The 16234-nt window shown below is 41.3% G+C and overlaps 1 protein-coding gene across 2 annotated transcripts in view; it reads right to left on the reverse strand.

Moving 5' to 3' along the window:
- Positions 1-1112: 1112 nt before the first annotated feature.
- The window catches only part of RSF1 (remodeling and spacing factor 1), a 61080-nt gene continuing 45958 nt past the window's right edge, over positions 1113-16234 (reverse strand). For both annotated transcript variants that reach the window (XM_056326999.1, XM_056326998.1), the window contains 7 exons: positions 14979-15033; positions 13594-13703; positions 10566-10633; positions 9521-9728; positions 7026-7249; positions 4737-4928; positions 1113-2902 (listed from right to left, as the gene is read on the reverse strand). In XM_056326999.1, coding sequence (XP_056182974.1) covers positions 2331-2902; positions 4737-4928; positions 7026-7249; positions 9521-9728; positions 10566-10633; positions 13594-13703; positions 14979-15033 — 1429 coding nt within the window. In that variant the 3' untranslated portion in view covers positions 1113-2330. The remainder of the gene's footprint in view (positions 2903-4736; positions 4929-7025; positions 7250-9520; positions 9729-10565; positions 10634-13593; positions 13704-14978; positions 15034-16234) is intronic.

A 16234-nucleotide genomic window follows, 5' to 3' on the forward strand; every position in this document is an offset into this window, starting at 1 on the left:
CTGCACAGCATCGCTGCACATTAATCAACAGTTTACACTGCAAGTATTAAAAATGCTCAGCAACTATTAACATTGAAAAGTGGAAGCCGTATGTTCTTGCTTGTTTTAAAACACAAGTATATTAGAAATGTAGAAGCTCTACATTTATGCATCACCTAAGCAAAGAAAAACACTAGAGTAGCTTAAAATGCTACATATGCTTTTAAGAACTCATTCTAAACTTCTGTGGCTTTTCATTACCCTGTTATAATCTGCTCATGAAAACTGTTAATAGTTAACATCAGTAAGGTGGAAAAATATTTAATCTTTAATGGAATTAAGATCTCATTTAGAGAGAGTCATTTCTCATTTTTTAAAATCACAAGCTTGCTTAGCACAGCAGATAATGAGCGAGTTTCATCTTTTTGGATCTCTGCTGATTCTAGTTTTACAGCGGGGTATGTGCACTGCTAGAATCCAAATGAGTACGAGTCATGGAGTGGTTCTGATAGAACTCGCAGAGAAAGAGGTGGGGAAACAAAACCAAGATTTTTCAAGGCCAGAAGGTAGGTAATTTCTGAATCTAGGTTTTCTAAAGAGGTATTTAGTAAAGGCCTAATGCCAGTTTTATTACAAGAAAACAGAAGTGCTTAATGACTGACTAGTAAATACAATATAATAGAAGGGAATCAGGTGGGGCAGGAAAGGAGAACTCACTCCTCAGTGGCAGCAGCAGTTTTGGTGCATCCATTGCCGGCAATGGACATAAACACCAGTCAAAAATCCAAATCTCAGAGCAAAAGGATTAATAGATGTGACCTTTTTGGATTTCAGTATTTGGCAGATCTGTTTGAGCTGTCTGTGTGCTACAACATGTACAAATGCTACAGCCTGCATCTTAATTCAGAATAAAGAGAAAACTGAATGCTACCCAAAACATATTTCAGCTCTGCTCTTTATGTGCCCCACATTGGTGAATTTTTTTTCTTTCTTTTGTTGTCTTTTTGTCTTTTTTTTTTTTTTTTCTCCCTTGAATAAAAGCACATATCACTTCATGTCCACTCAAAAGTTGATGAGATGTCTTGGAGTCAAGCGTTTTCTCTCAGAAATACTGCCTTCTTGAAATCAGTTGGTCACATGAAAATTATTAAAATGTATTTTAAGAAAATTCTAATGGCCAAAGGCCAACACTACATTCAAAACCTGCTAATACATCCAGGCAGATAAGTAAAACCAAAACAAAAACACACACAAACCCCAAACAGAAAACCTCCAAAAGGAAAACTGTTCCATTTGTTTACTTCAATTTGAAGTAGATATTAAGGACATGAATGGACCAGTCACGGTTTATTTGAAAATCCCTCAATCCTCTGATGCACTGTCATTCTGTGGTCAATGCTGTTTGTACAAACATATTTCTTTCAGAATACTCCGACAGATGGTGCGATTCAAGTGGCCGGGCAGCTACCGCAGGGTTCTTTTGTCTGTAAAAGTTTGCAGCACGTCAAGATGCCATCCAGCTTACAGACTACGTATGTCCTCCCACTAGACACTGTGCATCGAAGACCATCTGATGAACTATGAATATAACTCATGGCTAGTGTGTTTCGACTGTCAAAAACTTCATTACAGTACACTTTACTGTACAAACACTTTAAAGGATGTTTATTAGGAAAGTCTGCAAGTCATAATGGATAGTAGAGTTCTTGTTTATGGTACCTTCTTGGCCTCTAATAATTCTGTTTGCCTCCAGTATTAAAATCAAACTGCTTCCATGAAGGTGATTACTAAAATGAGCTATGGTATGTTAACCTACAACTCACAAAATGCGACAGTACAGACATTAATCTTTTTTTAACTGTCTGTTAAGTTGTAATCTAAGTTGTGAACATTTAAATATAATATATATCTCATATGAAAAAGCTAAAGCACAAGTGCTTCTGCATCCCCCCACCCCACCCCTTGAGCCAAACCCATCCCAGTTCCGGTTTGGGCCCTGACTGATTTGGAATGCTTTCTTAGGCCACCCATTTCCACAAATTTGTATGCACTCAGGAAATATAAAGTCAAAAATATACAAATCTCTTGTTGTTATAAGGTTTTTGTGAGTGAAATTACCCAGGACCGTGGACTTGGAAGGAGAAGGGGAGGGTAAGAGAGGGAATTTACAGCAATTAATCTTCAAAGTTCAAAACTGGTCACTTCACAGAAAGACTGCAGGACTGGTGAAATTCTTGCTTCTAAAAAGTGATACTGTAGTGGAGAATTTTCTAGGAAAAATAAAACAGCTTTTAATAACTGGCCCGCTGGTATGAGCTACCGTGGAATAAATTAGCACAAAAATGGAAGTCTTATAACTGTTCACTGTTACAGACGTAATCAACAAGGTCAGTCACTCTCAAAAGTTCGTCTTCGTCTTCCTCCGGCCCTACTGCTTCCTGCCCACTCCCTGTCCCATTGGGCGCCAGGCTGGCGCTGGCTGTGCTGTCCTTGGGGGCCTGGGTCTTCTCGCTTGGCTTGCCAATCAAGTTCTCAATGGTTTTACCTGGGCTCTGTCCGTTGGTGGAAGGCAAGTCCACCAGGCTGTAGTCCAAAGGGCTCTCTACTTTCCCTACGTTATCAAAGTCATCTTCGTCATCGCTTTCTATCCGGTAGCAGTGCTTCTTGGTGTTGTCTTGAGGAGCCTGCGGTGCTGGCAGCTTATTTGCAGGAGCGGGGTTTTCTGCGTCGTCATTAGCATTTTCGCAGTTATCTTCATCGTCTGTTTCAATTCGATTCAGGCGTTTGCGGACAGGCCTCCCTTCGTCTTCCTCATCCTCTCCTTCCTCAGAGTAGTCATCTGTACTTCGCCGACGTTTTTGAATCAATCGCTTGGACTCCTTTGTGGATTCATCATCTTCAGAGTTCTTAGATGTGTAGCTCTCTGGAAATAAGCAGCAGACTTAAAGCCATTAGGAAAGCTGAACGCAACCAAAACAATTACACTTTTTTATTTTTATTTTTCATCTTTCACACTCATTAAAGAGCCATCTCTCTCTCTCTCACCGCACACCTTTCTGTCTCCTTCCCCAGGTTCCCCAACCATGTCAAAACGCTTGCTTTCTGTTTACTTTTAAATAAACTGCTCAAAGCAGCACAGACCAACAATTTGTTGATATTCTGTTTCCAATCTGAGGAGTGCCAGAGGCTTTGGAGGCAGGTGTGTTTCCCCCTAAAGGCGGTAACCGCGTTCTGGGAATAACGCAGAACTGTGTCTCTAACCTCACAGCACACACACCCTTCCAGACACTCAGAGCCCAAATAACGACTGTACTATCATAAAAAGATATAAAAATATATACACACACACGCGCACGTCCCGTGTCCCCCCCCCCCCCCTTTAGTATGCCCTCTGCCTCCCCAAAATTACATATAACTTTCTCCAAAGCATACGAACACCGCTGAACTGTCACCTGAAGCCTGCCGCCCTTTAATGGGACACTTTTTTTTTTTGGCAAACTGGAATATTGCCTACACAATGACAGCCTTTACACCGACCTTTGGTGGCTCAGGTGAGAAAAGACGGAGACTGAAAAATCAAATGGCAAACACCACTTGCTGCCTCCTTGTGATTTCCATGAGAAACGCATGTTGATTCGTCATTTTAAAGGTTATCATTTAGTGTAGGTTCTCGTTGATAGAGACTGTCAGAGTTCCTGTACTTTCAACGTAATTACGTTTCCAGTAACGCCATTACATATTTTATAACACACTGTGGGAACAGCGGGAGAGTACTGGAATGGTGCTAAATGGCGCTGATTTGAATATGCAAAAAGCCAGTACCAAGAAATACCTGAGGAAAGGGGATTTCCTGGAGGAAAGACACTGTCAGCCAGGCACCGTTTAAAGCCACAAGTGCAGGCAGAGAAAACTCAGCCACCACAAAGCAGAATCTTGGCAGAGGGCCTATAACTCGTACTCCTGACAGCAGACTGTCTTCAAGTATAAGATCAAGTTTTTGAGATACTATTGGTTGCATTACATGTTTCCCTTCATCTAAGAGGATCCTCTAACACTCCGTAAACTCAGGCCAGCACTCCCAAAACTTACCTACAAACCAGAGGCACTCAGCCTGTCAAGCGTGGCTGATTTTCTGAGGAAGCCTGGCATCCATTGCCACCCATACCACTCCGTGTCCCTGAAAGCTGGACCTAAGGGCTCATAAGCTGAGCACCCAGAATGCAAAGCACCTGAAGTCAGTGGGTAAAAACTTTCGTAAAAACTAATTTTACATCCAAATGCACACCAGACGCTCATGGTGTGACTGACGTTACTGAGGGCAGGCTTCCTCTGCGCTTATCACAGCTCCTTCAAACAGGAGACCCAATGAGTCTTAACCACCAGCACAAATACAATCAGGGCACCAGATGCAACACCCCTTCCCTTTTACAAAAGAGGATCTTTAAAGGCTCACGGGAAGCAGCTCTGTGACCTCTTAACAGAAAAGTGGTGAAACAGTTACATTGGTGCCCACTTTGCAATTCCAGTACTCCGGGGCGCACACAGTAAATTCAGACCTGGAGATTAGGGACAATGAAGTGACTGTACCAGTGCATCATGAAGTACTAGTGGACTGTTTCAAAAGGAAACAGTTGCTCAGAAACATCAAGGAACTCGAGAAAGAAGATTCTCAGAAATCTCTGAATTACATACAGTTTTCCCTTCATGCTAATACTGACATATACCAGCTCCTCCAAACAGTGGACTATTTGTTTTACCTTCACTATCTGAAGTGGAGAGCCTGCGTTTATGAACTCTTCTTAACTCCTTCCCATAGCGGACGCTTTTCTGTGAGCCATCACTTTCTGAATCTTCCTTATAATTAACTTGTCTCTTCTGATTCCGTCTTGATCTTCTCCTCCTAGTTTCCAGGTAATCATCATCACTGTAATCTGTGTAATCACCACTCTCTGTACAGAAGAGAACAGTCACGCGCATTATTCCATTAAAGCTAGCTGGCACAATTTAGATCAGCTTTAGAGCGGCACCTACAAAATCATGCGCTCTGCCAGCACAGGAGAGTCTCAACCATCATCATGCCTCGTTACCCTGACCCATTCCAGGCTCATGCATCAGTTCCCCCATTCATTGCCAGCACAGAGTTACTTGAATTTAAAATCTTTTCACAAACCCTTTTCCTGTCTCCCTCAAACTCCTCCAGAAGGTGACTTCCTTCCACTGTTTTTGTTCCCTCATCTCCACTGGTGCCACAGATGCCTCCTCTACAATTCCTGACGACAGCTGGAACAACCTTACTGAATTGGAGTTGATGATGCACATTACCACTGACAGTGGAAAGTGTTTTACAAATTTAAATAAACTGTACTGTTCTCAAACACTTTTAGGAATAGGTAGATGAAAAAAACCTGACAAGATGAAACTCCAGGTAAGATAAGAATTACTGAATTTGAATTAACAACAGTCTCACTTGATTGTGTTTGCCTAAAACACAAACTGTACAGAAGAAACTTACCATCATTCACAGTTCTTCCTGCACCAGTGTACTGCAGCTAGTGTCTTTAAAAATTATGTTTATTAACATCAGCTAAAACCAGTGTCGAATCAACTTTAGCTGCTTTTCCACTGAGCTGTGCCAGAACAATTATCCCAAGATACATTTCTATATGTCACATACTGTTCCTAAGTTAGTGATTGCCATGAGTCACAGATCAAAGTGGCGTCCTCTTTACTTCCTGAAATATTAGAGAATCACAGCAAGTCAGCAAGAACCACTGCCTTCAGAGAGGAACTCCACCTCTGGAGACCAAACCCACAGCCACTCACAGAGTACCTCGCTTCCTTAGCTCAAAAGAGGCTTAAAGCAGGATCCTGAGGGACAATAATGGGGGTAAAACACAGGAACACGCAGTCAAGACTGTACTTTTAGATATATATGGAATGATACTGGAATCAACTGGTTTTATCTCAGATGTGTGTCCATCAGGAAACAAACAGTTGCTCCTGTGCATTATAGGACAGGTGAGCAATCTCTTTTAACTTCTGCTGGTACCTACATTGAAAACAGCTTATGATCAGCACAAAGATGCACTTGGGACAGGGAGACAGCAACTATTTTAAGTGCATGTAGCTGTCTTCAGCTGGCCATGCATGCACCGTTCTTTTGGAAACCAGTACTTCAAAGCAACTTACTCCAACAAGTTCATCGTCTATATTCTAGAGAGACAGACAAAGCACTGGCAAGGTAACACGCTGCAGTAAGTTAATGCTCCACTGTACTTAGTACCTTAAATTCACACAAAAATAAGTGGTTATATTTCTGGCACTTTCTAGGACTGGGCCTCAAATGAAGCAGAAACAGAGAGTCTTCAGAGAAAGATGATAATCACTAAAAGGTTTAAGTATTGCCCTTAGGTTCCATTCTCATGCCTCAAACTGTGCAAAAAGAAAACCACTTAGTCGAAGGACAAGTAGAATGAAGTGAATTGTTAGGTTCTCCTGTGATGCAAGAGTCTTCGGTTACTAAAGATCAAAAAGGATAATCGTAGAAAGAGTGATTCAAGGTGTTACTGCTTGCTTTCTAGCCTGCCAGAGAACACAGAATGCCATACAACTGAAGGAATTTTCTTCCACACAAAGCGAGGGAAAACGCTTCCTTCAGAAGCTTTTTCAAAAGGTATTTGGAAGGTCTTCAAGTAGCTGCAAAGAAGTTAGGTTTTGCCTCCATCCTTTCTCTTCCCTGCAGTCATGTGCCAAACAGGCAGGTATGGAGTAGGTGAAACTATCCACAAAGGTGGCCTTTTGAATCACAGCATAATCATTCCTTTAAATACATAGCTACTTAAAATACCAAGGACCTAGGACTCAACACCAGTTTCCTGCAGAATATTCACAACAGAACAAGCAGCAAACGGCTTTACAGCAAAGATGACATCTGACCTGACCAAAGCAAGCAAACAGGTTAGTGTCAGTTGTGACAGGAAACTTGAGACTTCTCCTCCTCTCTCCAGTACAGTGTACTTAATACATCTAAGGCTTCCTACACTCACCAGATTCTCTGCTCGAATTGTCCTCAGAATCTTCATCTTCATCATCTTCAGAATATTTTTTCTTGACTGTTTTCCTTCGTAACCGCCTGCTTTGCCTCATCGGCCTGGAGAGGTGTCGCCTGGATATGCGGGCACAGAACTCTGAATCACTGTCTTCGTTTGATGGTGGGTCATCTTCACTTTCATCCAGATTTTCTTCTGATATAACAAACTCATCCTGAGATCTGTTCCAAGAGAGAGAGATCAGAAACAAAGGATCAAAACAGTACTGGTATTTTACAAGTGATACATGCAAAGTAAGTATGGTCTTACACAAAAAGCATACAGATCTTATAGTAATAATGTGGAGCAAAGACCCAGAGAGAGAGCAAGCTGCCATCACCGAGGTTGTTTCAGCTGTATCCTTGGGAGGTAGCTTTACTTACGGCATGACATTACACTGCAGATTAGAACAGCCCGTGAATACAAACACTGTCAAACTGAGACCGCAGGTGACATTTACACAGGACAGATTCTACTGTTCATGTAGCGCACTGCAATGTAACACCTGCGTAAGAGTAACTATGGGTGAGCGTCACCTGAGGTGGGGGAGGGGAGAAACACCCACCATGCTTGAGAGGAGACAACCTCCCCTTCACAAACCAAGCACTGTCCTACGCAATTTCTGAGAATTAGAATATCGTGTCTTCACACAAAACTATTGCTCTTGTGCAAAACATGCATCTCACAAACTTATCAGCTTGTAACGCCCCCATCATTTCAAAAGTGAGCCAATGCTTTTGTAACAACTTCAGCACTGAAGGTAACAGTCACTTGCTGTCCTGGTTTCAGCAGGGATAGAGTTAATTCTCTTCTTAGTGGCTAGTACAGTGCTGTGTTTGGGCTCTGATGTGGGAACAATGCTGACAGCACACTGATGGTTTTAGTTGTTACTGGGTGATGTTTATACTAAATCAAGGGCTTTTCAGTTCCTTGGGCCCTGCCAGCCAGAGGGCTGGAGGGACACGGGAAACTGGGAGGGGACACGGCCAGGAGAGGTGACCCAAAGCAGCCAAAGGGATATTCCATACCATAGGATGTCATGCTGCGTATATAAACCGGGGGAAGAAGAAGGAACTGGGGGACATCTGGCATTATGGTGTTTGTCTTCCCGAGTCCCCGTTACGTGTGACAGAGCCCGGCTGCCCTGGGGATGGCCGGACACCTGCCTGCCCAGGGGAAGCGGTGAATGAGTCCCTTGCTTTGCTTTGCTTGCGTGCGCGGCTTTTGCTTTACCAATTAAATTGTTCTTATCTCAGCCCTGGAGTTTTACATTCCTTTCCGATCCTCCTCCCCATCCCTCTGGGTGAGGGGGAGTGAGCAAGTGCCTGCGTGGGGCTGGGTTGCCAGCCAGGGTTAAACCATGACACTTGCGTTTGGCCACCAGCCAAACATAAATTCCAGTGTAACATCCAGAAGGCATTCAGTAGAGGATGGAATTGAAAATGCATGAGCACCCTTTAACAGATCAATGCACTATTAATTCTGTGAGATTTTTGCACGCTGCATTCAATGATTGGCAATTTCCAGCACATTTAGCTCAACTATTCAGGGTGTCACTGAAATGTCCTCAGCATGGTCACAGGTGAAAAACAAAGCTCAAAATTTGCATCTGTGTTGTATAGCCTATCCATACACTTAGTAAATTGACTCAGTGACTGGTGTAAGGCTTTACATGCTGATGTAAAGCTGATTGGTGTAGGGCTTTACATGCCTGGACCTCATGCTCAATTATGTTTCTTCCCTGAGGAGTAAAGGATGTCTAAAAATTATTAAATTTGTTGATGTTAGGAATTCCCCAGACTGAACAATGAGGAATTCCATGGAAAGAGAGTTTCAGTTAGGCAGAGCCATACTCATTTAGCGTTTAAAGCTTCACAAGACATGTATTTGTTTTCTACACTATAAACCATTTCTTTGGCTGCGTCTCCTAGAGAGCAGGAATGACGAACTGATTTCAGAACTTGTATGTCAATTTCTGTATGCTGTAAATGGGGACATCTTACTCTTCCAATTTCTAAATGCAAATCGAGCCCAATAAAAATCCCATAAACTGGACGTCTTTTCAAAAGGAACAAACCAGCTTCATTTTAGCTACATCTTTGTGAAGGATTTCTGCCAGCCAGTCACAACAGTCAGAGAATGGAGGCTGTCGGGCTCCTTCACTAAGACAACTGTAGACAGAACCCCACAAGAAGGCCTCAAACATACCAGTAACATTTCCAGAACATGTTTTACTTAAAATACAGACTGGATGATTTCAGCGCATGGATCCAGAGTGCATTTTTTTCCAGTACAATGACGTTCCCCTAGGCCAGGAGGACTTCTGCTGGCACTGTGCAGTGCTGTTCCAGCACTGGGCACAATGCTCCTAATGATCGTTTCAGGGGCAGCGCACAGTCAGAGAAGCCTGTGGCCATCTGTGACTTGTGGTGGAAGTTAAATTGCAGACCTACCCATCACTGATCTTGAATTCGTCCTCGCTCTCTTCTTCATCCAGATTACTGTCGCTATCCAAGTCATTTAGTCGCCGTCGTTTCTTGCGTCGTGCTGCAGCAGCCCGTTGTGGTCGCTTGTTTTCTTTCCTTTCTTCCTCTAAGATTGTGGAAATGTCTTTTCCACGGTGACCTGTGATATTAGACATGTCTTTGCCTCTGCCAATGCCTAGATTCAGTGATAGAAAAGGGAAAAAACCCGCAAGTTTATTTTTTTGTTTAACTTGGTACATATCTTTCTTCCATGCCTCTAGCTTCAGTTTATTTTCTGTAAAGCAGAATATTGTTTTGTCATGCAAGACTCTGTCTGGAGCGTTGTTTCTGACACGCAGCCAGAGCTGTGTGGTCATTTGGAAATACTGAGGTGCACACAGAAGACAGCAGATAAGTGTCAGCATTCTGATACTCAACCCCAACCTACATTATTACTAAGACCAGCACAAATCGGCACAAATCCATCTCTCTCTCTGAGGATACTGCTGAAGATCTCTCTTTCAATCCCCTGTTGCCTTAACAGACAGTAAAGAACATAATTTCACTTTGTTCATGTTCAACTGAGAAGTGCTTACAGATCCACATCCATATTTTTAAGACTATTTTGTAGACCCAGTCTTTAGGGGGTCCAACTGCGGAACAATTTATAAGCCCAATTTTTACAGGGGACAAAGGTCAACAGTGCTAGCAGTCACTCCAATCTCAAATCCAAAACTTTGCAAAGTTATTTTACAGGTTTTCTTGTCATACTTATTCATTGTATTCACATATCAAAGCATGTACAAACCGAATTTTACTAAGACCACCAAATACTTTTTGGCATCTTTTGGCAGCCTGGGATGGCCATTCCCAAGGGAAATTACTTGGTTTGATTCAAAAAAGGACAGCAGTAAAAACTGTAAACTACAAAGTTTAAGCAAGAGGATTATATTTGCAGCTTCTCATATCAAAATAAATTTGGTCTCAATCTTATCACTATTGCAATGAAAAAAAAATAACATCAGAAACATACCTCCTCCATCAGCCTCCTTGATATCATCTTCAATTGCCTCATCAATTGCCTCATCAAATTCATCAAACCTAAAAGTAACAGCTTTCATTTACCACTTTAAAGTGAACCCTTATTAAATTATATTATAAAAACATAACCTCAAAATCTAAAACCACTCTAAGAAATCATACTGCACAGACAGCGGGCTGGCTGGATGATAAAATAACCATTTTCTAAAGGTGTGTTTCTCATTTCTATGTGCTAGCAGATTATTTATTATCGCCTGGCTGTCTTACTCTTGATTTATGCAAGCACAAAGCCACTTTCGTTTTACATGACATACCGTTGAGTTTAACGCTGTATAATTTGGAAGTTCTTTAAGTTGCTATCAGTGGCATTTTCCACACCAAGTATTAGTCATTTTTTCCCCCCACCTTTTATTAGATGACATACGCACTACCAATCTGCAAAACAGACTTTCTGAAAAGCACCTATTAAAGTTAAAGTGAAATTATTCATCCTGTCTACATTTTCCTTGAAAAGTTATTTCAGACTGCTTCTTTCTCCTCCTAAAGCTGACAGTAATTATACTTTTTTAGATAGGCAACATCCTAAGCTGAGCTGATAAAACATACTGTACACAGCCATAATATAATGTTATGTAATTAAATAGGACAAACAAGAGCAAAATATTTGAGTATGTTTGTTCTGCAGCAGCTTTTATAAAACTGCATAAATCTCTGCATGATGAGTAACTCATCTAAAGGGAACAGCAAATGGAGGGAAAAGGATTCAGCCCTTTCACAGAGGTGACTTCAGTTTGTTTCTTCAGTTACGAATTCAAATCCCGTACAGATTGTTACCTGTATCACCAAATAGATGTCTTGAGACATAAAAGATGCAAAAGTACAAGTTTTAGTAACTAATATAAGAAAGACATTTTATTTAGGTGTAAGGTTTTTTCCTTCTTCTTTTTTAAAAATTAATTTTTTGGGGGGGTATTTTTGTAAGATACGAACAACTAATAGTTGGACAATACTTTCATTAAAGATTCAGTTCCTCGTTCACAAAAGAAAGATCAGAATTGTATTTGTCTTGGTCCTCCATTGTAACCTTCAGCAGAACAAGAAAAGAATAAATCTGATATTACTCTCTACTCCAATAGTAAGTATAAAACACTTTCCTTTAAAAATATGGTGAAGGATTTCTGGTCTCTTTCTATTTCCTAAAAACAACTGGATGTCACGTTCAAGGCAGCTTTACACAGCAAGGAAGTAACTCTGAAATTACTCCATCAATAAGATTAGTTCCACATTACTCAAACACTATTTTCCCTCCACGCTGCTCGAAAGAAACCCTCTTCCAAGTGTGAGAAATCACTTAACGCTTTCAAACCACTGCTAACAAATAACCAGAGCTCAAACACGACCTGACAGCTGCTTGTCCATTAGGTGTAATGGAACATAATTTCTTCTGCTGCTGCTTTATTCATAATGCAGATTTTTTGCTAACCTGCTCACAAGGGGACTCAACAGATGACTCGAGTGATACCAAGGGATTACATATCTTTGGAGAGCCAGAATGCTACACAATACAGATTTGCCTGTAAGCGGAATAAGACATTTAGCATTTATTTTCCCCCGCTGAAGAAAAGCATACAGGATTCTCAGTGACACTAGCAGGACTTCACTGCGGACAGATACATTTGAAATGACACACTGACACGTGTAATATTTTCACCAGCTCAAAGTTACGTGTCTGATGGAGACCGTAAGAAAGACTCTTATTGTTCTGTATCAGGAGATTGATTTTTCCAGAACAACACTATAGGAAACATTATTTCCAATAAAAATTATTGTCTTTGCACAACATGTGTCCTGCTGAAGTTGTGCCAGATACCCCACAGGCAAGGGTTTTTTTTTCTCTCCTCGTCAGATGCTGCCTGACCTGTCACGAACATAATAGCAAATCTATATAATCTTGCCTGTGGCATCACGTTCCTTACAGAAATACTTAATTTCCCAAGGCAGCAACAGCATTTTCATTAGTGTGGCTTCTGCTGTTAATTTAAAAAGTTACCGAAAATCAACAGCTAAGCAAGGTCGGACAGTTTTCTGAACAGGCTGGAAAACTCAGTGTACACAAACGCCACGCCTCTCCTCAACAGCAAAAGCAGACTGACTGCGAGTTTTATCATGGTTATTGTTGGAAGGTTTTGAAAGTTGTAATGCTTTGATTTTTTGTGTAATGGTCTACACAAAGCAAGTACAGGAAAGGTAGTACTTTTTTTTATTATTATTATTCCTAATGCAGCTAGGACAGAAAACCCACACACTCTCAGGCAACCACATTCCTCTCTTATCCCAAAAGACAACCTACTTGCCTGGTGGACTGAAGAGAATATGGAGCATCTCAAGGTATTATTTAGAAAACAGTTTATAAAACACCTTCGTAATACACTGAGAACAAAAGATAATAGTAAGATCGTGCTGAATTTTGGAAATTTAAGTGACCTATTCTACTTTCAGAATGCACAGTCTAAAGATCATGGAATTTTCATTTACTAATTGCATTTTTATCACAGTTTTTCTCAGGAGTTACAGACCATTTTTAGATATACAGTCTTATAATTGCATTTGAAGTTTCATGCCCCTTTCAGGTAAAGAAGCCATAAGGGGCGGGGGGGAGTAGAGGGAGGGAGGAATTTCAGGCCTTTAGACACAAGCATACGTCTTCCTTTCAACAGAAAGGACAGGTATGATTCACCTGCTTTAACTTACTCCAGAAACTGCAGTAACACCAAAACCTTCTCCAGTATTCCTGAAAAAAGTACCATTTACTTTTTTTTTAATGCATCCTCCCTTCACTATACCACCTCCTGTGTTTTTACAACCACTAAGCATAACCAGTATTCAGAGGAAAGAACGAAGACACTTTATGGGCCTCTCTTTTAAATGTAAAAGCACACAGAAGAACTGGTGGGTGCTTGCAAAAGAAAACGACAGCATGACTTTTTGCGTCTTACAAACTACTTAAACAAGCTGCTGACCTGTAGCTTATGCATTTTCGGGTTCTGGTAGACCTCCTTTCAAGCAGCTTTGATTTTGGCTTTTTGGAATCTTTCTTCTTTTCTTCCTGGCCTTCAGGTATTTCTGGCTCCTGTTGACATAAGGCAGAAATGTCAAAGAGCTCCCTCCACACTCATCATGACTGAACTGAGAGGATATGTATTTTCCTATGATCTAGAAAGTCTGTATACCCAAGACAATACATTTTGACTTCTAATCCAATGACTTGTTACAGCAGAATTCACATGAACACTTGCACATATTGCCTCTACTGGCTACGTAATTTCACAAATACAGAGTTTAAGGGTTCAGGCTGTTGTATCGTTGTGTTTATAGGACAACAATGCCTCAGGTGATACCCTCGGGATTAGTAAATGCAGCAGCTGAACAAATTGTTGCTAGCATCTCCACATACTGAGCACAGGAACACCTTTACATGGTGCAATTTCAATAAAGTGTCATGAAGATTAATTTTATGGTATTGTTTCCAAGTTATTATTAATGATAATAAAAAAAATCTGCCCCCCCCAGATGAATTTTTCGAATATTTGCTGCCAGCCATCGATTCTCCTGCAAGTTTGTAAAATCTGTTATTTTTCTGTTATCCAGAGACAGGGGGAGAAAGTTGGCTTTATTACAATCAGTTAGAGTGGAAAGACTGTGTTTAAAACAAACAAACGTTTCATTTTAAACTCTCATGCAAGGAATAGAGATGATATCATTTCGGTCAAAGGCATCTGGCTAAGACTTCAAGAGAATCACTTTAAAATGTATTTAAGAAGCGAGAAGAGGCTGTTCTCCACATGAATAAAAACACTTTTCCTCTTCTGTAAAGGGAAACCATGTAAAAGCATCTGTTAATAAAGCACTAAATGTTTACAGTTTTTAACCAGATGTGACTTCAATATACATCTGTCTGAGGCGAATGTTATGCTTCTAATCGATACTGCTTATTCCCTCTGAATCGTAAGCCAGAAACATTTGTTTCCATCAGTTCCAAAGAAAAGCTACGACAATTAGCCCAGACCTAGATAACCATACCAGACAGCAGAGTTAAACAAACCGAATCCCACCTTTATAAACCACAGATCGGTAGAGCACTCTACTCAAACCCCAACTGTAACGGGTAGGGAGGTGATTCCGTGATCCCTCACAGACAGGGGACTCTAATAAACACGCTAAAGCTCCCTTGGTTTCTTTGCTAAATTCCGTCTAAAATGAAGCGCCTAGAAATATTTCTGGCCTGCCTATAGACTGCTTTTTCTTTCCAAGGTGCTACTAGCAGTTCTAACATGACACTGAGAAACTTCTTCCCTGAGAAGTTTGGAAAATAAAACAATAATACAATGCAGCCACAGTAACTTACCTGAGGTGGAATGATGTTCTCAATACTGATACCCACATACACCAACCGCTCTTTTCTTTAGGAGAGAAAAAATGAAAATAAGCTTACAGAAAAGCCGCACATCTCTAAAATAATGCTGTAATTAGTATCGTTTGAAGCTCTCACTATCGCTAGGCAGAAGCATCCCAAGAGGATGCTCCAACTGAAAAGTTATTTTAGTTGGAATTATGTGCTAAATCTCCTATGATTACATTTTCCTGCATGCATAATATAAGAGATTTCCAAACAGTTCTGACAAACAACAGTACTTGAAAATTGCAGGCACCACGGAAATGATTGAATTGGGATGTAAAAAGCAATTAAAAACACACTAAAAAATAATAATGTTGTGATCAAGATGATTTTGTCAGATCTATGGCTACCACCAACCTCGGAGGAACTGAAAAGATGAAGTGGCAATTCAAACTCACACTGGAAAAATTATGTAAAGACAGGATGCGATCCAAAACTGACAAGTGAGAGGCTTTAGACCGGGGCAGGATCAACTTTAGAAACACCAGGGAACAAGTAACTTCCTATGTGGCAATTCCTTGCCAGAGAACAGCCTGAACAAAGATCACAGTCAGCTGCTGCGGAAACACCTGTAACAACAGCTGGATGTGTGAACAGCCTGCAGGACAGCCGAAGGAAGCCTGCCGCAGCAGTCTGCCTGTTCACACCTCGCTGCAGTACCTGGTGCCACCTGGGCACCGCACACACTTCCAGAAAGATGTGATCCAGCTGAAGGGTTCAGAGCTAGTCAGTAAGAGTTATCCGAGGGCAGCAGGTATGCCCTGTTGAGGAACGTTGCAAAAATAGGATAGATTGGTCTAGAGAACACCAGACTGAAGATGGGAGAGAGAACAGTACTCAAATATACGAAGGACTCTTTTAAGGAGAAGTAGGCTGTCCTTGTCAACATTACACTACAGGATTCAACCAAAGTAAGTAAAATTCAGTTTAGACTTAGCTTCCCTCGACACTAGCATCTTGTATCATCTGAATTGCCCTGGGCACAGCTCTGGCTCCTGGCCTCTCCTCGTGTCTCCTGAAGGACACGAATCTCCCACAGGTCTCATGCCCCTCAGTCCCAGCTAGAGGCGTCCTGGATATCCTCACACCTCGCAGACAGCACTGGGTCCTGATCTTCAGGGTATTGAGCTGAGCTTTCAAAAAAGCCATCTGTCAGGAAGGATAGCCAGGTACTAAAACAGACTGTGGTGGGTAACCAAACTGCC

This window comes from Falco biarmicus, chromosome 2 (assembly GCF_023638135.1).
Source record: "Falco biarmicus isolate bFalBia1 chromosome 2, bFalBia1.pri, whole genome shotgun sequence".
In the NCBI taxonomy this organism is placed as follows: Eukaryota; Metazoa; Chordata; class Aves; order Falconiformes; family Falconidae; genus Falco; species Falco biarmicus.